Genomic DNA, 21,442 nt, shown 5'->3' on the forward strand with positions numbered 1-21,442 from the left:
AGGGCCTGGGGACCTGTGGCCCGGCCAGGTGACCGCACACGCAGAGACACGGCAGGAGCCAAAGACCCCCGGACCTTCCTGCATTTAGACTGTCAGGGTATAAAAGCCCAGGGTTTCCTTTGTTTGGGATCCCTCCTTGGAGACGCCAGCTCAAGCTGCTATTTTGTTATATTTTGTTATTTAGTTACTGCACCACGATTAAAGTATTTGAAGGACTGGGATGTCTAAGAGCCTGCTATAGGAAATAGGGGTTGAGACGGCAGAGAAATCTGGTCTGTCTCTGAGTGTGGGGTGTGGAGCTGCAAAGGGGCTTCAGTTCCATCTCATGTGGTGGGAGAGCAACCGTCAGACTGGCTCCTGGATGGTTGGACGGGGAAGTTTCCTTAACACTGGATCAAATCCTAAATTACAGAAACTAACGGCCTCCATTTCAGCCTTTCAGATGGGAGATATTAGTGCGCTGCAAGGGGATGAAAACAGACAGACTCCTGAATGCACGCCAGCACAGCTCCAACCGCAGCTGTAGGGTGGTGGAAGAAGTTCAGAATTAAAACTCTTTTCATCACACACAACTTTTCTACTTCAAGGATACGTATAAACCTGAGGAGAATTAAAAAGACTCTCCCAGCACACGTCTCTGGTGATATAGAATGCGATTTGCTAAATAACAAAGCAAAATAAAAATTTTCTTTTTCTACACAGTTTTCCTAAGATAGCTGTAAGCAATTAAAATAAGCTTATATTTAACAGCATTTTTATACTGCAACCTCGCCTAGAACCCTAATTGCTTAAAATTAGCATTTGATACTTAGGCTTTTAAAAACCCAGATGACTGCAAAGAAAGATCCTACATGCTACAACATTACTCCCTGATGTCACTGTACAGCGATAAACATTACCTGTGCCAATTAATTCCCACACTCTTATGGACCCCAGAAAGGTTTTAGCTGGGTGAAAAGACACTCTTAATGATCAGCTATCAGACTTGGAAGCCTAGCCTTGGCCAAAGCAGAACACCAGCAGGAGTATTACTGTTACTACTTATATTAATTAGACATGTGAAAACCTAGAAATAGCTGTATCTGAGCCTCCAAAGGGCCTGGAGATTTGTTAATTGTCTGAAAATTGTTCTGCTGCTGATAAACAGCCACCAAAAGGCCAAAATGTTCCATTTTTATTTCTATTCTTTGGAGTTTGGCAAAGTATTGCACAGGGAGCAATACTTTGTTAAAAACAAAAAGGAGTACAGAAACACTGGGCTCTTGCTGGGAGTTAGTCCTATCTGTTCAAGGATTAAAGAGTATTGGCACCTCTTTCATCCTATGAAGTAGAAACTTCGAAATGGAACCTTTAGGAACAGTAAAAAGTTATTTAAAATAAATGACACTGGTGTGTCAATTGATTAGCACAATTCCACTGAAGGCACTTGTTGTACAAGGTTCAACAGCTAATCACTCAGCTTTCCATCGTGCTCAGCTCCTGCAGTGTTGCCAGGTAAACTCACATAATTCCGGATGGCCAGCAGCACTTGTGCATACAACTCATGCCACAGCCACCCTACAGTCTCTGTTCAGGCAGAAAATTGTCTTACACTAAAACAGCAAGAACTCAATCTGCAAAACCTCCCATTCCTGTGAATGAAAAGGCCTCATATAAGCACTGAATTTGTGTATAGTTTCACATTACAACAAAATTGGTAAAAAGAGTGCTGCTGATGGGTTGCTCACATTCCCCTCTCCTCTCAACCCAGACTGCACACTGCTGCCATCTCCATTGTGCTGGACGGGCATCATGGGATGCACGGTTCAAGCTGCCGATCCGACGGGGCAGTAAACTATTAATAAACATGAAGAGAGTCTTCTGTTGGGTAACAAGACTGATTGGATTCATTACATGGCTATATAAATCATCAGATGCAGCACACAGAGAGGGAAGGAATCTGTATCTGGAGATGATGAGGAAGGCTGAGAACACTTTGCACACAGCAGCCTGCAGGCATGCTAAATTAGGCTGAGCACTAAACCACATTTTTACATTACTTTACTTAAACGAGCTCAGACCCCTTATGTGTTCCCTTGAAACTTCTTCCAGCCTGGTTTCTGCACGGTCAGTCTTCATTTTCCAAGTGCTCACCCTCTTATTTGCACCCGTTTAATTAATTTGATTTTTAAAAGCATATTTAAAAAAAAAAAAAAAAAAGAAACAATTATTCCACAGAGCAGCACCCGTTTACTGTACAGCAACCTATAAGGAGATCATACTTAGAGTGTGTACTTTAAGGTACTCAAAGGTACTTAAAGTTATCAATGAAGAGCAAGCAGACACTGTAGATGCCTTCATTGTCGGGTGACAAGCCTGACTCAAGTGCCTGGGTCTCCACTGTGCCTTCTCCCACACCGGCTCCAGCCGGGGGAGCCAGAGGCTCAGGGTAAGCCTCCAGAAGCCATGCTTTCTAGCTCCCTCCCCTTTCAGGGCCCAAACTTTTGTGTATTTAAATACATTTTAAAGGTCAGCAACTCTGCTGAGTTTACAAATCCTTTAGCACAGGGATAAGTACCTAAGCCAGGGCACACCAGCAGCTGACCTGGCCCTGTCCACCACGCAGGACAGCCTACTCAACCAAGCAACCGCTGCGACATCACTGGGCACAGTAACCTATTCGTAGGAGCATTTGCATCAAAAATTTCCTATCCTTTGGGGACAGAAAAGGGAGCTGGAAAGGCTGGACAGGTTTAGTGAAGCATGCTAGTCTCTCTGCCCCAAAGCTAGGACAAGCTAGACCCAAACAGCTCCCGAGAGCTGTCTGTCTAACCTGCTCTGAACAGCTCTCAGGGAGGGAGAGTGCTAACAAAAGGATCAAAATTTCACCAGTTTTTGTGCTGACATAACTTGTCTGCCTGGGTACATTCCCAGTGACTGCTTAACATACAAGCAGCTATTATCTAATCATTGTAAACCAAAGACTTTCATGAAATTGTTAATTAATTTCACTTTGTCAAACTAAGGGGCAAACTGCATTATGCAAGGGAAAAAGAAAAGGAAAAAGGAAAAGGGGGGAGAACCATAATCCACAGCATGTCTGAGCTGTGAAAGTGTTTTGTGTTTGTTGATCATGCTTGGCTTCAAGTGGCTGTTAAAGAAGGAAAGCATTTGCATTTTAGAAGTGGATTTTCAAAAGCTCCCTGCACCAATGTCCCTGTGCTCCTGCAGAAACCACCAGTGAAGCCTCCCTCCAGTGACAGCAGTGGGAGCTTTTGGGAAGCGATGCCTGCACACACAGCGAACAATACCCCTGGATTATGCTGCTCGGCACAGTATGCATAGGTTGCATGTGCTTGGCTCGCTACCTCTGTGCTCCTCATCTGCCATTTTCAGGGAGCTGAGATGGAAGGAAGGAGCAGACAGCAGAAAGGCTGCTGGTTTGCACCTCCCTCCTCTTATCATTGTCAGGCAGCTGCACAGCTCCAGCTCCACTGCTTAGCAAACTAATTAATCTGATGTCCCTGCATGCACATGAGAAGTTTATTAGTTTCAGTGGTTTAGTCAATCTTAGCTCTCCTCTGCTGCCAATCCAACAGCAAAGATCCTCAAACCACATAGTTTCATATGCCTTTGGGTGGGGGACAGCAGGAGAGCATCCTGGGACCGGCACACAAACTCAGAGTGAGGAGACCAGAGCTCCCTCCATGCTTTGCCACCAGCTCTTCTGCATCATCTCAGGCAAATCATTTACTCATGCTTCTGTCACGGCTTCTGCACATTATCCCAGCTTTTGCCAATGTAAAGTTAAAGCTGTCTCATGCAGTACTTTTGGCAGCCAGACGGGTATGTCTGGCATCAGTTTAATGTGCTGAGGACCCCACTGAGGACATTCTGTTCCCACAGGGACAAACCCCCAACAGCTGTGCTTCACCAGTAAGGCAACACAGAGAAGACCTGAGGGACGGCCAGGGCATGATGGGCACATGTACGTGCTGGGTTGGGGGACACCTGACAAACATCTGAGAACACAGGTAGGTTTGGACAGATTTCAGCCAGGGCTAGAAGTCACTAGAGCTGTGCCAGTCACTGCTAGCTGAAGGTCTGGTTCAATACTACTTAAACATGCAAAATTACGGTATTGTCTCTGAACCTCGTTAAGGTTCTGGGGAACAACATAGATTCACAAAACACTTTGAGCTCTGCCTACAGGAAAATAAGTGAGTTCCTGTGAGGAACCAGGGAAGACCAAGGACCTCCTGGAGCATTTCTCTTCCCCATGCTTTAGGCCCAGGCAACTCTGCACTGTCCTTGTTGATGGATGTCTGTGTTAAGTATGAAAAGAGATCCCCTTCAACAGGTCAAAAGCACCTTCAGGGAAAGCACCTTACTCCTGTGACTGCCATCCCCATTTACTCCACTCCTCATTCTTCCCCCACGCAGAAGCAGGAAACAGGTCTGGGATGCAACTAACACTGATCTGTGTCTTTCATCTTGGTAATTATTTTTATTATTTAAATGTTTTTCTTTATAGCCAGATTTTGAATGATGAGTCCAAATGCAAGCTGTCAGCACAATGGTCTTATACAGTATCTGCACGTAGTAGTAACCCTTTGGCTATATGGAATACATACATACAACTAATACGAGAATTACACTGGAAACCAAGCACAGTGACTCAACTGCTGATAAAGTGTTCATTGTTATTATTAGGACTATCCTACAATATGCCAGATGGTTTTCAAACATAATTCAGACTCAGACAAATGCCCTCTGGTGGTTCCTGTTCAGGCAATTGAAAGGTATTACTGCACCCGTAGCAGAATTGAAGGTATGCCAGTGTGCTGAGCTTAAACTGTCAACAAAGATGGAAAGAAGCTGCAAGCAGAAGTGTTTGCAGTGCACAAACTTGACCTGTTAAACTATGAATGTGCAGGGGAAATATTTCGGGTAAAACTGGTGATAGTGTCTTAAGCCACTTCAAAAAGTATCATTAAATGGCATTTGCCATTAATGATACAAGGCAATCTCCCTGCAATGTGAAAAATGTGATATATAAGAATGCCCAGGAAGAGAAACAAAAACTCGTAGTAGCCATTCGTTCTGGCAACTGTTGCACTAAGAGTTTGACTAAGAAGCTCTTTCTTTCCTAGCATAGAGAAGCAATAGTTTTCCCTGGAAGCAGAAAGCACAAGTACAGCTTCTGAAGAGGGTGATTTGACCTTGTGAGGATCTGAGCATGACAGTGAACCCAAGTCAGGTAGAAGATAAGCACAAAGATGCAAAGAAATTGCCAGAATCAAACCGTGAGGCCCTGAAGTTTTAACCTGATGCAGACAAACGCACCATTTCTGCAGGACTGAGCTCTCCTACCTGTATCCTTACCCCTGCTGTAGGGAACTTAATACAACATTCTTCATACTCCAAACACAGGATATTTTACTTTGCTGTCTCCACACTCCAGAGCTAAGAAAAACTTCTCTATGAAGAGCCTTCTGTGAACACCAGGCCGAAGGATGACCACTCTGTATAACCTCTTCTCTTAGTCTTGTGACTCAAGAAAAATGTCACAACAACCAATTTCATGCATCACTTAAAACCGGACAATAACTTCCGGCAAAACCTTAGACAAAAGCCACAAAATGAATATGAGGTGTGATCTGGCTAAACCATCTCAGCCTGTAATTACTGAGAATGGTCATTTCTGAGCAAGCTCTTAGAGGTGTTCCTCATTGTGTTCAGCAGAAACATAAAGTATACATATAGTCATTCTACTAAACTTCTGATCAGCAAGAATATAAACTATACACACCTTCCCAAAGACAAGTAAATCCTATGCAGAAAGGAACTGGGTACGATGAGAGTGGTGAGGCACTGGCACAGGTTGCCCAGAGAAGTTGTGGATGTTGCATTCCTGGAAGTGTTCAAAGCCAGGTTGGATGGGACTTTGAGCAACCTGGTCTAGTGGAAGATGTCTCTGCCCACGGCAGGGGGGTTGTAACTAGATGATCCTTAAGACCCCTTTCAACCCGAACCATTCTATGGTTCTATGACACTTGCTCAGACTGAAAAGTTAAAAAGAGACTTTTATCTTGCTTCAAAACAAGATATTGTCTAAAAAAACAAACCAAAAAAAACCCCACACCAAAATAAAAACAAAACAGAGACCATAAAAAGGAAGAAAAAAGATTACGTTCTGATTCCTAAAGCTCCCCTCCTAAATCCAGAAGCAGGAATATGCATATGAATTTAACACCCAGAACTCTACAAAAAATTGATGGAACAGATGAGAAACACACCTCTGGAAAATATGCCCATTTTATTTACAATACATGCATAGGCCTTGAGGACACCTATTTTTTATACCAATGTCTTAAAATACTAACCTGGCTCACTCCTATAAATAACACAACCAAAATCAGTAGTCAGTGATGATAAAGTCACCTTTCCAGCACCTTCTTTATGAATATTTTTTCCCTGTCAGTACAACAAGCAGCTGCTTCAAATTGCTTGCAAAGGTGTGCCAATTACTCAGACATTAATTGGCATGAGCTGCTCACACCATTTCTTTTGTATCAAACAGAATATTTTGTTTCAATAGTCACTGAACTGACATGGAAAACAGGTGACAAAATGCACCACTGAGCAATACAGTTTCAGGCACAGAGGTCATAAATGAGAAAAACACTGTAGAGGGCAAATTTCCATTTCCTCTCTTCCTGTTTTTTTAAAAGTTTCTCATTATGTGCATTCCTAAAAATTAATCAAGGTGAAAACTGCAAATTAATGATGATGAGTGGTAAATACAATTTCATTTGGAAGCTTCAGATGCCAAGAGAGCAGGGTCCAATTGATTTGAATTTACAGCAGGGCCATGAACAGAAGCACTTGTAGCACTTGGGCAGTTCTCTTAAAAGTATAATGCTGCAGAGGTATTGAGCACTCCCCGCTCACTTCCCAAGCTCAGACTGACAACACTCCCTCAATACTTCCAATACTCCTGCTTCTTCAAGAGAAGGAAAAAGTAATACTGGAAAACCTCCTGGGTCACCTCAGAGCAGAGGGAGACAAACTGGTGCTTGTTCCCCATGAATATGACTCTGTCCTAGCCAGTACTGGCTGAACTGGCCTGGGACACCCAGCTGTTGCCCACATCAGACTCTCCCATTTGCAGCAGCTCCGTGGATCTGTGCTAAGGCTAAGTGGTCCCCATAGTCCTTATCTGTGTATACACACATACTCCTAAGGGTCCTCAGAAGTCCCTCACACACCCCTCTCCAGGCAAGCACTTGAAAGCTCAGTTCTGACAGAACCAGAGCCTTGCAGCAGGAGCTGGGCATTCTATGCTGGCTTCCACTCTGCCATGGGGCCAGAACAGGCCCTGCTGCTGTAAATTAAGTTTTAGCATTTTAACACCATCCCTCCCAGGACAGGAATCACACAGTAATTGCCACTACATGTGCCCACTGTAACAGGCAACTGCTTTCCCAAAGAGATTTTGCTGACAGACAAAGGAGTGCTATCTCCAGTGAGCAGTGACTGGATCTTAATTCTTCACAGCAAAATAGAAAGTCAAAACAGGCTAATCCTACCTGGACAAATGCCACAGGAAACTACCCATAGCATGTATGAGATGCAGCCTTACCCCTCTGAGCACCCAGTACCATCTTTCTAGGCACATGCAGGACAGACAGCTATTAGTTTCAGGTGAGCTGACTGGAACTTACAATTTTTCTAAACATTTAAAGATCGCACTTTAACCTCTGCTTGACAACCTCAGAGGGGAAGAACTAAAAGCCATAAACAAATACACTTTTGAAGGAAAGAAAAGCACCAACTGCCAGGCTGCCTCTGGCATTCAGAGAAGGCAGACACTTATATTATATAATAATGTATTTTCGCTATTCGAAAGGGCCATCATGTCAGAGTTTGCCATCATCTTAAAGAGAAGCCATTTTAGCAAATAAATCATGGTGCATGTATGGGACAAACCTAAAATAGCCCCCCCATGCCACTTGCCTGAATGAAAAAGTCACTTCTGTTGCCAAGCAAAGCTGGGTCTCAGTCTGACTTCAATGTTCCAAGGGAAGAAAATGACATTTTTTAAAAGTTGATCCTTCCAAGTAGCATCCTGAGCTGAATATACAGTGCATCTTTTCCCATGAGCCATAAAGAGAATGTCCTATATTTTGACCGTGAACAAGCTTTTCTAGGAATGCAAATTTTGCTCTCAATAGTTACACAATGGACTACAGTGTCACAAGCACCGTTTGTGCTCTATTAGTCATTCTTTTATTATTTTTTTTAAACTGAAATTCACAAAAGGCCTACAGTGTTTGTAGAGCACTGGCTAAACAATAGGCTGATTGTTTAAAATATTTGCAAGATTCCAAGAATAAAGACCAACGCCCAAAGACAAATCAATATGCATCATGTAATTAATAACAGCAAGGAGCCCACAGTATCATGCTCTTGTGAGTCAACAATCCAGAAGGCAAAAACCAGGAAGAACAGGAGCTATGAGACTCCTGAATCAATATTGTCTGATCAGCACAAGAAAGATAACTACAAAATGATCTGTATTCATGAGAGGAAAAGAGGGAAGTTTGGTTTCTAACAAGCTCCCAGCTGGTATGGCATGATGCTCAGCTAGAAGAGAAAAGAAGAAGAAAAAAAAAAATTCAAGAAGTTTTTAGACTTCCACAGGGAACTGACATTTTGACTCTGTTCCACCAATTTAATTTCAGCCCATATCCAGAGAGTCCAAAGTTAGTTACTAACTTCTGCAAACAGGCTGATAACCCAGTATTTTGGTCTGATTCCAGTTCCTAATGGAAATGTTTGGATTGTAAAATCCACCTCAGTACAAGCACTTCTGCTTGCAGCATTTGGAGTTTGAGCAGGGAGTTGTGGGCAAGGCAGTCATCCCACCTTCCCCAGGTGACACACAATTCAAAGGCAGCCCTGTCTGTCTGGCTCTACTACCCTAGGCCTTGGGAAGAAGATTTGACAGACTTCCTAGAGATGGTGCACACATCTGGGTCTGTACTCCAAAGCTTAGGGGCTTCCAATCACCAGCACAGGCCCTTAGCATTGAAAATAAATTAAGACTGTAAGATGAAGAGAGGTTCAAAACACAACCCTGTTTACTGTCAACATAAACAAGGTTGTCTGCTAGAACAGTGCTCCCACCTGCTCTTCTCTGTGCCTTCCTACACACTGGGTCATTGTTATGCTTTTTGGCATCCCTGTTATTGTTCAGAAGAAGCCAGAGCCTTTGTTTTCAAATATCAGATGCTGCAGAGGGCAGGACTAAACTAGAAGTGAAGAAGATCTTGCCTGCCCTGAAAAACTATTTCTAGGTCAAAAAAATATGTCTGAGGTGGAGACATTCCAGCACCTCAGGCTTCAGATGGCTGAAGCAGTGCTGCACAGGGACAGACAGAAAGCCACCAGGGAGATCGCTGATTGACAAGATGTCTGGCAAGAGATCTCTTGGGCCGTGATGAACCAGCACATGTCCTGACCTGCAGCCTTCTCCCCCAGACAGCCCCAGCGGCCGCCTCTGCCAAGGGAATCTCCACGCTGCATGACTGCTCTGGCAAAAAGGGAACTCACAAATCCAACTTCAAGTGTTTCCCGGTGCTGCAAGAACACCCACTGTCTCTTAGCCCTGCCTGTGGAAAATGCTGATTCCAGGGCTCAGGATGTCTTGTGGCAGAGAACTAAGACACCTGGGTGGTGCTGCTATTTCCTACATCAGAGCAAACGTGGATTTCCCACTGCACCCCACAGGAGAAAGAGAGCTGGCAACATTTAACTGTCTCCACAAGCACTTTGAATGAAGACAAAAGCCATGATGGAAATCCTACATACAATTCAAAATCACCCTTGCAGTTAATCAATATTTATATCTACCCTCTAAACACTGACACCCTTCCTTTAAAAACTCATCAAGCCAGAGAAAGACAGACAAGTAAAAAACGATCAGGATTTTGTTGCAAATTCAGACATTCCCACGCTAAGTTGCAAAAACTAGTCCAGAACCGGAGAGCAAAGAGAAATTAAAAAAATGGAAACACAGAATATCAAATCTTTTATTTGGTTGTTAATTTTTATTTTTATTTTTTAGGAAAAATCTATTAACTTGATCAAGGAAAGAAAGAGAAACAAAAATTACATTAGTAAGTACTTACCTTAGGACAGAAATAAGAACTGAATAAAAAGATGGATATAACTTCTCTTTTATGATTTGTGTTCTGGCAGTGCCTCAATTTCTAGTTACTTACTAAGAACAAATTGTGTATATATTAACCAAATATACGTGTACTTCTCACAGTTCACGTGCTCTCTCAGTTTTTCTTTAGCTTCCTTCCTATGTTCCTATTTAAGAAACACCTTAGTTAGAGTGTAACACATATTGTTAAACTTCCTGATTTTCTTTAAAACACATACTACACAACCCCCTCACCCCAATAAACCTAACACCCACAGGAATTAAAAATACCAGCGATTTACTAATCAACGACATTACTTGTTCCATCCTGGGAAAATCAAAAGAAGGTGGAAAGGATGTATAAATATAGCCAATATGGAGAGTCTTGTATCACCTAGCAAAACTGTAACACCTTGCTAAGCTTTCACAGACACTACGCAGCCATGTGCTCTGTCACATTCAGCTCAGAAAAAACAGTCTGGGAACACCTTTATTCTCTTGATAGTTCAGCCCCTGCATGAAATTGGTCCCTAGCAAAATCTCAAGGCTCAAGTCAGACAAGTATTTGACAATTTAGGGGCTTTATTTCCAGAAATTCAACCTAAGACAACACAGGATGTTTTCAAAAACAGAGCATTTGTGTGAGAAGTGAAGACTGAGAAGGGAATCTCATCATTATCTCCAAGGTGGATGCCAAGAGGATGGTGCCAGACTCATTTTGGTAGTGCCGAGTGATAGGATGAGGAGCAATGGCCATAAACTAAAATACAAGAAGTTCCATCTCAACATGAGGAAGAACTTCCAGGGTACATGTTGAAAACAAAGGTCTTTCAAATTCTTCTGCCTTGCAATGAAATGAGGAACACAAACTATGCGAGCTCATCTGAGGATTTTCTGTACATCAGTGCTCATTCATCTGAAATGAGGGCTAATCTAAGATCACCCACAGCCACTTCCTCCTGCCACTTCTGCTTCCTCAAGCAGAAATCAGTGTATGTGAAAAACCAACTAACTCAAAAAGGAATAGGACCAATGAGGTCAGAATGGTTCGCCTCTGGCTGGTGGATAACATGGGTGTCTCTACTTCTGCTTAGCCAACAGAAATCCAGGCAGTGGAGTTTAGAAAACAATTCAGCCCTCCTGGAGTGGACACTGATCTCTGCTGGATTACTTGTGGAGTGTATTGAATCCACTGAGGGTAGGGAGGTTTTAGATACCTACTTCCCATGGAGATAGAGCAACCTGAATGAGATCCTACCCTGGTTTCCTGAAGATCAGTGTCTTGTGGCAGAGTGGTTTGTATTTGCTTTGTTTAACTGAACACAGCCTTTTGCAGACACCAGAGAAAGCAAAGGGAAAGAAGGAAATGCAAAAATGAGAGAATATAACATATTTCTCCAACTTGAGAGAGAAGCCTTGTCCAAAACAATCTGCACATATTCATGACATCCTTGTTATCTAGGTATTCCGTTCTGTTGGAAATGAAACAAACTTTTTCTGTAATGGAAGAACTGACGTGCCCTCCCTTCCTATCTCCATTTTTGCTTAAATGCAAAACTTGTCATAAGTTACTATTTTCACTCCTCTGTCAAGCATGGCTAAAACTGTCCAAATGTTACAAAAATTATTAGTCAATAAACTAGACAGATATACACACATACATGGAGAAATGGGACTTAGGAAACCAGACTACAAATCTCTGCTCTCTTCTCAGTTGCAAATATATTTAGTTAACATGTAAAAAAGAGGAATGCTGTGAATTAAGAAATAGCTCCTTCTTTTTTTGGAGTTGAGAACAACCCAAATTCAATGCTCTCTTTGCCCTTACCACAATGATGGGGAGAGAGTTCTGTGTAGGTGGTCACATCTGAATTACTCACTGTAGGCTCTACTTAGAGCCACCGTGGAGAAACTGAGATGACTCATTCTTCCTCATTGTCTACAAAAAAAACCCACAACAAAACAAAACAAACCCCACCAACCCAGAGACTACCAGAACTTTGTATCAACCCAACCAGATGAGAAAAATCTCATGCAGGATGCTTGTATTTTTCTTTATGAAAGGTGGAAGCAGAAAGTGGAATGAGAATGTGGAGTCCAGAATCAGAGTATGTTCTAGCAAAAAAAGATGAACTCTGTCTCTTTGTGGTGCTGGAGGCAGCAGTGATCAGCAGAAGCTATACCCAAACAGGTGGGAATACTGAAGGCCCAAGACTGCTCTGCTGGCACAAGTCCTGAGCACATCCACCAACAGACCCACCACATCCTCCTTCTCACACCCTGGTATTTAACGACTACTCTGCTAGCATGTTGCTTCACCTTCGAGGAAAAAGACTTGGGAAGTACTCCCTCATAAGGTGTGGGGGTGTAGGGGTTCATTTTCAGTGTGGGAGTGAGGTATCCATTCTCAGACTGGAAGACACAGCCTGAATTTTCAAGAACAGTCTTCCCCAAAAGTCGGCTTGGGTAAAATACGGGCAGAAGATCCCACATTTTTCATTTCTTTTCAGAGAGGTTCTACTTACAGGTAAGATGCTGATCAGTTTGCATTTGCTAAAGGCATCCATCTGCTGGTTAAATACTGATTTTGACAGCCATCCTTCAGCAGTTCATCTCTGGTACTACAGGTCCCAGTGACCTGCCCTTACCTTCAGCATCTGCTCTCCACAGCAGGCAGACAGGCCCTTCAATCTCACAAGTGCAACCAACTCACTCCCAGCCTCCAGCCCTTTCATGGGCAGATTTAGCTGAACCTGTTCATGAGGGCAGTCCTATTACCAATGTGTACAATCCTTCTCTTCGAGAAGACCATTGAGCAGTGATATCAACTGAAGTCAACAATAGGATTTATTAACACAGCAATAAAAACAGCACAAATGCTTTATTTTCACTAAAGGCAGAAGGTACGAATGAGGCCATGGTTCAGCTCAGTAATTCATGTATTAGTGCATTTTGTACCGGGGTAAAAATGCAACAAATACTTTGATCACAAAACACCAAGCAATGATCAGAGGTATACTCACTCCAGCAGTTATATTTTGTACAGAAAAAAATAGTTGGGTTAACTTCAGTCCTGTCATTCAGTATTGCCATTGATCTTCATAGGTCATAAGCCTTGTAGTGAATTTTCAAGGCCTCAGAACTTGTCACTTTTGCTTTGCCTTAACTTTTCTTGGCCTGCTTGTAGCTTTGGTTGAACTGGTTTAGGTGTGACTGCAATTTCTGTAACTGGCCAGGTATGTATATCCCCTCTGTTTTATTTCTGTTTGTGTGTGATACAACCACCGTTTTGCACAGACAGCAGTAAAAAGCAGCTAGCTATTCTATATAGAATATTTACCACTAATGTAGTAACTTTGTAGAGAGAAATACAACAGCCTGGTACCACAGCAGAGGACTGGAGAAGTGGAGACACAGGACGTGGCATGGAAGAGTAGAGGCACAGGATGAGAAATGGGGCACAGGCTTGGCTCCTGAGACCATGGCCATAAACAACTCACCAACGATCAATGAAAGAAATGCAGAGCTGGAGCTGGACAAAACTGGCTTCAGAGGTAACAAGGAGAACAAAGAAATTGTGTTTAATACCCATAAATGCAATTATATATAGCAAAAACTCAGATGCAGTGTGGAACTGCAGGCCAATGAAGAAAAAACACACTGAAATGACCCCAGGTGGATCCTACAGTGAAGAAAGAAAAGAGTCAATGTGATGAACCTCATATTCTCCCAGCAAAGGACTCCAGTTGCTGACAATTTGCTCTAACATCCACTACTACCAGATAATAAATAAAATCAGCAGCTTTGGCACCCAGAGGAACAGAAGATGGGTGAACGTAACACCAGAAAGAGGGGTAGAAACCAAGAACTTAATGCATGACAGTTTTAACTGCATTATTATTCTTTCTTTTTCTGTAATAATTGCATCTGGACTAATCATGGTTAGACTTCCAAAAATTCAGTTACACTAAGAATAAATTCTTTGCTATATGAAAAAGCACTGCCTTTTTGCCTGTGAACAAGGTCTTGTGTGTAACACTTTGTACGGACACATAGTCTCTACATCACAGTAAATAAATCCAGATAAAAATATGGTTTTATTCTAAACAGGTGTTGCCAGTCTTCCCAGAACAAAGAAAAAAACCTATAAACTCCAGTTTTTCCAAATAGTTCAGCAGAAATATGATCACACACCCACACCTGACCCAGATCAAATTTGAATCATTGGGTGACCCAGCATTAATGATTCTGGAGCCGTGGCCAGAAGACTACAGAAGCCAGATCTGTAAAGTGGGAGCATTTGTACAGAGGTAACAAAATTACTAGAAAATCACCTTGAAAAGGTTATGGACTCAAAAACTGCTAACACTTTCTCTTCATCAAATATATCAGGGTTTAGAAAGCAACGGCAAAGAATTCATGGAGCAGAGAAGCAAGAGAGAAACAAAGAGAAGAGCTACCTTGAAATCACTGGAAAACTACTGAGTGAGAACATGCTGTGGCAAAAGTAACTACGGATGGCAGGAAAGGGAAAAGCAAAATACTTGAAAAGTTCCACTGATATTTTGTTGTCTTTCATTGATTTTTTCCTTCAATTAGCTCCCAGTTATTGGGGCAATAAAAGAGCCAGATGTTATTTCAGTTAAAAATGAAGATGGGGTAATTACTGTGACAGTGTCTCTCCTGTATTCTCACTTCCCTGGGTTATCCCAGACACCTCTACAAACCAAGCACTCCTTTCCCTTCCTGTCACATTCTTCCTCATGGTGGAATGGGCTTCCCACGGACAAATAAAAAGACTTTTTCATGTGCCGTATTACAACTACACTTGTACATAACAGCCACGTATCAAGGTGACCTCTGGACTGTTTCTTTCATTTCTAATGAAGGCCTGTTGTTTGTTTTCCTTGACTAAGCTTTCTGGTAACACACAATATCCTGAGCTGGAAGGGACCCACAAGGATCACTGAGTCCAACTCCTGAGTCAACAAAAGCTCTTTGGTGTATGGATCAGGTCTCTTTTTACACTGCTGATACCCCCAGCACTGAAAAACCCGTATCAGTAAAGCAGGTCATCAGGAAAAGATTAATGAAAAAGATGTGGACAATCGATCTGCTGAGCCATTAAAGAGGTATTATGACCTTTCCAAATGCAGTTCTTGCCTGTATACATGAGGTGTGAAAGAATTAGCAAAGGAAGGGAGATGATAAACATCAGAAATAGGTAACAAAATATGTTCAAGACAGGTGTTAACCTATCAGGGCTACAGATAGGAATTCTGTAATTTGAGATTGTCAGGTCATCTTCAATCTAAAAATTCAGGCTCTGTAATTGCACCTCTGCTATGGATAGCCTGCAGTTAAGGAACTATGTGTACAACTCAGAGCTGTCTAGCAAACAGATTGCTAGTCAACATAGCATTACCCTCCCTCTTCAGAGAAGGCAGTGCTTGATAGGACCCAAGAGAGTCATGTTCTGAGCCTAGCTTCATTCCTCACCAGTTGTCAGATCTTGCCTCATGTCTCCACTGCAGTTTCTCATCTCGTCCTTGGATTATCTCACTCTGTGCCCAATCTCTCAGCAAGGAGTCTTGGCATTCAACTGCACATCCAAGAGCTTAGTAAAATTACCCACCAGGCATTATTAAAAATAGAGTAGTCCTGGCTTAGGCACAATTAAATAGCTGGTCCCCATCTCTTCAACACAGAAAGCATTGCCATCTGTACAGCAGCTAGAACTATGATACTGCAAATTCCTGTGAGGCCTTTAAACACCAATGTAGTCTTAATTACAATACAATGAACAGGTGAGTGTCAGTTGTATTTTATATTCTCGGATGAAAAATATACTTAAACACAAACATTTTTGTCATCAATAAAAAGCATTTTATTGAATGGGCAGAACTGGGACAAAGAGGTGTGCATGTGCCTGACAGAGGAAAACTTTTAAGACTGAAGGTCTCACACTCTGAGATAAGTAGAAATGGTTTCTGCTGAATGCAGGAGCAGAAATGTGCATAGCAAAGATTGCTACTAAAAGCAATCTGTGAATTCTTTAGAGGCAATGGTTTATCTTCACAAGTGCGCAGCTATAAATTAAAAGCTCTAAAGTCTTTTTCACTAAATGGTATTTTTATTATTTTCTGGCCCAAACCCTGAGACTATTAAAAAGATTCGTCTCATTTTGCAAATCTATATGCAGGCAAAAGTGCTATTTATCTTCACAATACACAAGAAAGCCACCCGTCTCAGAACAGATTTCAGTTGCAAGTAAGCGCTAGAAATTATCACTCATTTATTAAAATCAATGATAATGAACTGCTCTGGAGTTGCTAATTGGTTCTAGGCATAGTGTTAAGTTCCTGAGATGCAAAACCAGTTCATTATCAACACTCATCCAGCAACATACTTGTCTTTAATGGTAACAACTCCTGAGAAATCCTGCTTTGCACTTACAAGAAATCAAATGCAAGAAATGCTCTCAAAGCCCATGAGGAAAATGACAGCATTTCACCGAACACCAAAACTGGCAAAAATCTTCCCTTTCAAACTCTAACTTCAATGACTCATCACAAAACAACTCAATCAGCAAAGCTCATACATCTGGTAGCAATGTGGTGCTACAGCTAAAGCCCTCCTCAGCCAACAGCTCACAGACCCAACTCTTTCCAGCATCACTCTCACCCATGGGGAAAGAATTCCTTCAACACAGCCTTAAATCAGACCAGGTATTGACAGGGCCTTATTTGAGACAAGGGGGGAGTTCATACCTCATGGAGTTATTGGTTCAACAGACCTTGCTGCACTGATTTACACTGAGTTTACATTTTCAGATTTATCCCTGCAAACATAAAGACAAGGAGCATGATTGTTCTCATATGCTTCAGTAAAAGTGCAGTGCATAGGATCCACCATGTCTGCAGACCTCTGTGGATGATAAACACCAGAAGAAAGGTGATAACAAGCAACAAAAAAAGCAGTAACATCAAGCATTGCTACAGTCATGCTGGTGGGAAACATCTACCCACTGCCTTATCTTCCTCTCATTTTATACTGATGTTGAAATAGCACTGACGTCTCCTATAACAGTTTTTTTACAGTACAATCACCTCCACACTTTTGCACAGGCAATACAAATTATTATTATTATTATTATCTTCAGCAGACCTAACAGAAAGCCTCTTAGATATCTTACTGGACCATTGTTCAGACTGAACTGTGATATGCTTTTCCTGAGGAATACAGAGATGCAAGCTCATTCAGAAACGACAGGACATAACCACATAGACTGCATGAACAAAATGCCTAAACACATTTAATGAAAAGTAAATATCTGAAGTTTGCCACCACTTTTTTTCCCTAAAGTCATGTGTTCTGCTAAAATCATACACGACTCCATCTGGCTTTCCCTTCATGAAAGGAAAAGATTGTGGTAGAAATTTTTTGGCTATTCCTTTGAATTCCAAGGGTCAGAGGGTCTGGATGCAACCTCAAATTTGCAAAATCAACAATACAACAAACCCACCCACAAATCCATTTTAAGAATGGTCTTGGAAGAAGTCTGAATAACTAGCAGAGCTGAACTGTGTTTATCACTCACTCACCCAGGATCCTCAGGCCATTCTAGAGATATAATAGCAGTCCATAACATTGAGAAAAGCTTGTTCTTCTGGACATAACCATATTGTAGCTCATCAAACATATGAATCAGTGTTTTACCTCACTCCTTCTTCTGTCTCACAGGTTGTTTCTGGACAGACACTGCAGACACACAAGCACGTCTTGCAAGTTGCTAGTCAAATACCACCACAGCTCTTTATGAGTAGCTGGCTCATGGTCATGTGTCTTCCATGAGAACAGGATGGGAGGGGAATGTCCATGCTAAGTACTGACCCTTGGAAACCACAGAGAGCTGCAGAACCCAGTGCTGTGCTGCACAAAGCCAGCACTGGGTGAGACAGCTGAGACTTGAAAAGCAGAATAGCTGTTTCAGCACAACTGTGAGGGCAGCCGAGTTAATTAGCTGTGACCTGCTCATCTGAAACTAACTCAGTATTTTCACAGAGAGCTGGCGATTTTTTACCCTGTACAAACAACTACACTGTAAGTCTCATTAGGAGTTTTTCAATGTTTTTCTAGTTGGGACAGAAAGTAGGTAACATTTGTTTAATTATTCCTACGTCTTCCTCAAGGACCACAGGTATTGCACGTTACACCACAGGTATTGCACGTTACAAGGGTCTATTTAAATATCAAAGCAACTTTCACTGTCAAATGCCCTTATTGCCACAGCTCATGTGCATTACTAAAAGACAAACCTATAATGTTCTTCAAGGCACTTATCTGGATGTGAGCAGCCTTATGTACAAGTAAACCTTATCAAGCATGTCTACTTGAGGAGCTAGATCTTAAGCACCTGTAGAAATAATAACACTTCCAACCTGGAGCTGAGACAATCCAAAAAATGCCCTGCTGTATGTATTTCATACCAGCATCACTAGCATCTTTCCAAGTCTTCTAAATCTTGCATAAAACAATTCAGTAAGTATAACTCAGTAAGGCTTCACAAGGCTAGGTAATGGTGATTCTGAGATGAGTGACCTTTGAGTCATTTTTTGGGTTTTGATTCTTTTAAATAAAATGGATTATAAAAACTGATGACAGCATCCTCATGATTCATTGTGTTCCTCACATCATTCCCAACGCTAACTTCTTTTAAACAAAATCATTTGGTGAAAATGTGTCATAGGTTACAATTTGAAGCTGGTCTAGCTGTTAGATCACAATCACAGAAATTAAAATAAGTATATTTCAATGCATACAAATAGTCCAATTAGCTTCAGAGAATTTTTCTGATGTATAAAATCAGATTGCAGTACAGCTTTAATGAAAAAAAAACCTGATGAAAATCAATCTACTGTCCAATTAATAGACAATTATTTATTTGTGCATATGCATCACTAGATTGCCAAGGTAAGCTGATAATAAACATTCTGAAGGTCACCAGGCATCTCTCATTACAAGAACCTTCTTTTATTTTCTTGTAAGTTTGCCCTAATCTTGAACCATTTCAACTAAAAAGTTTTACAGCATACACCAACTCAAGATGAGGGTCTTTTTATTAATAATTACAGATGAAAAACATTAATCTACTTCAAATACCTGTATTATGTTTGGAGTACATTAAACCCCCCCCAAGTGGCTAGCTTTCTTCTATGGGTTCTAGATGTTCAAGCAGAGACTTGAGATTCTGAAAGCTTTTGAATAAGCTTTTTTTACATCCCAAGAAATCTCTTAAGAGTCTGGGCCTTTCCAGGACTTGGAGGACACAGCCTTGTGCATGCTCAACAGAAACAGATTTATCATCTCAATTTCCCCATGGTTCCATCTGCGCAGGGCATGCTGCCGAGAGGCTCAACAGGAGCTTCCTTGTAGCCACTGGCTCTTCTGAGTTAAGCTCTCTTTAGTGTCCATAGGCCTCTCACAGTAAATGACCTCCACCAGATGGGTCCAAGTTGCCTGAGCTGATGCAGAGATAAAAAGAAGAATATAATGGGTCAGTTAAGTAAGGGCGAAAGAGGCCTGCTGGCATCTGGCAGGGCACTGGTAGAACTGCACAGTGAAACCAGTACAGAGAGCAGAAGAATTTGATGAAGAAGGGTGAAATGAAAGTCAGAAGTCAGGAAGGACCCAAGAATGAAGAAACCCAAGTGCCTGTCTGAGGAGCAGCGGGGTAAAAGCCAACCATGGGAGTTTGGAGATGCTGGCAACAAAGTGGCCACTGGCATCTTGGGCTCTAAGAACAGAGGCAGAGCCAGGAGATCCAGGGAAGGATCCCCCTGTACTCAGCTTTCAGAGGAGCATTTCTGGAGTACTGCATGCAGGTATTAGCCCCACAGTGCAGTTAAGTCTCCAGGGAGCTAGAGGGAGTTCAGGGATAGTGTAGCTGGAGCACCATGCCTGTGTGAAGAGACTGGGGAGAGACTGCTCTGCAGGACCAAAAAAGCATGCCCAGTGCCACCAGTGCCAGTGGAAGATATACAGGAGATGCTGATGGGCTGCCCAGAGAGGCTGTGTGCATTTCACCTTTGTAAGTTTTCAAGACCAAACCGGGTAAAAGCCAAAAGCAGTCTGATCTGATCTTAAAGCTGTCTCTGGTATGAGCAGGAGGCTGGACTCAGGGATGCTGAGAACTCTTCAACCCAAGTTATCCTGTCATCCTGCAACTTGTGCATGGCAAGGGCAGCCAGAATGGGACAGAACAACCTTCAGCAGCCATCAGGTCACCCTTCTCCCAGGCTCTACCACAACACCAGGGCCTCCCACATCACCAGCCCTATCAGTCTCTCAGCGCCTGCTCTTGCTACCCTACTGCAACCTCCTTCATCAAACACAAGGCCCAAGCAGGATGTGCTTTTCAATCACAAAATTAAACTTTCACTGATAGCCCGTGGAGGGTGGAAAGAACACAAAAATCTCCTTTTGGCTTCCATGGCTTAAGGACCTTGAATATTACCCACATGGCATTACAAGCCATTCAACCCGCAAAGTCAAGCTTTCAGAAAAAGCCATGATGGCAAAACCACAAACGCTCAACACGCCCCAGGAAATTTGCTCCTGAAGAGGACAAGGCCTGGCGTGGGCACGGCACCGCGCTGAAAGGCAGCTCCCAAGCGGGTGCCGCGCCTGCCCTTCCAGCAACGCTTACCTGTGCTGCCCATCTCCCAGATCCCTCCACCTTAGGTACCAAGGGCAGGGGCACTGCTTTGGCTGCGCACGGATTTACCGAGAGCCTGCTGGGGGTGGCACCTCCTGCTCTGACTAAAGGCCTGCAAGAGAGAGCGGCTGTGCCGCAGCCGAGCAGAGCCCACGCCTGCCTTCCTGCTCCGTCACCCCACAGCCACCCCCAGCAGCAGGGACACCCCAGCAGGAGAGACCCGACCCCGGGGAAGCGCAGGAGCCTCCTGCCCACGGAGGGAACAAACAGCACCAGCTCCATCCCTTCGGCTTCTTCTTCCCTGGCGGCCCCTCCCCGCTCCCTCCCTCTGTCCCCACGCCCCGCGGTGGTCCCCGGCCTCCGAGCCCCGCGGGCGGGCGGCGACGGCTCTGCGGCGGGCGGTACCTGGACAGGGAGTCGCCGCTGGGCGGCCGCGCCGCCGCCGCCCGCCCGGCGCCGAGGCTCTCGCAGCTGGAGCTCCCCTCCATGCCGGGCGGCCCCGCGGCGGGCGGTGTCCCCGCGTCCCTCAG

General features: G+C 43.1%; 1 protein-coding gene and 1 long non-coding RNA gene across 2 annotated transcripts in view; both read right to left on the reverse strand.

Moving 5' to 3' along the window:
- Positions 1-21,433, reverse strand: part of MTMR2 (myotubularin related protein 2) — a 63,120-nt gene extending 41,687 nt beyond the window's left edge. Inside the window, exon 1 of the mRNA XM_042023742.1 lies at positions 21,318-21,433. Coding sequence (XP_041879676.1) covers positions 21,318-21,400 — 83 coding nt within the window. The 5' untranslated portion in view covers positions 21,401-21,433. The remainder of the gene's footprint in view (positions 1-21,317) is intronic.
- Positions 19,208-21,223, reverse strand: LOC121662523. Its single transcript, XR_006015314.1, has 2 exons — positions 20,904-21,223; positions 19,208-19,719 (listed from the first exon to the last, which is right to left on the reverse strand). It is a non-coding gene; the product is annotated as an uncharacterized LOC121662523 (long non-coding RNA).
- Positions 21,434-21,442: the final 9 nt, after the last annotated feature.

This window comes from Corvus kubaryi, unplaced genomic scaffold (genome assembly GCF_017639235.1).
Source record: "Corvus kubaryi isolate FWS band 111438036 unplaced genomic scaffold, C.kubaryi_AGA036_p1.0 37256, whole genome shotgun sequence".
NCBI classification, from domain to species: Eukaryota; Metazoa; Chordata; class Aves; order Passeriformes; family Corvidae; genus Corvus; species Corvus kubaryi.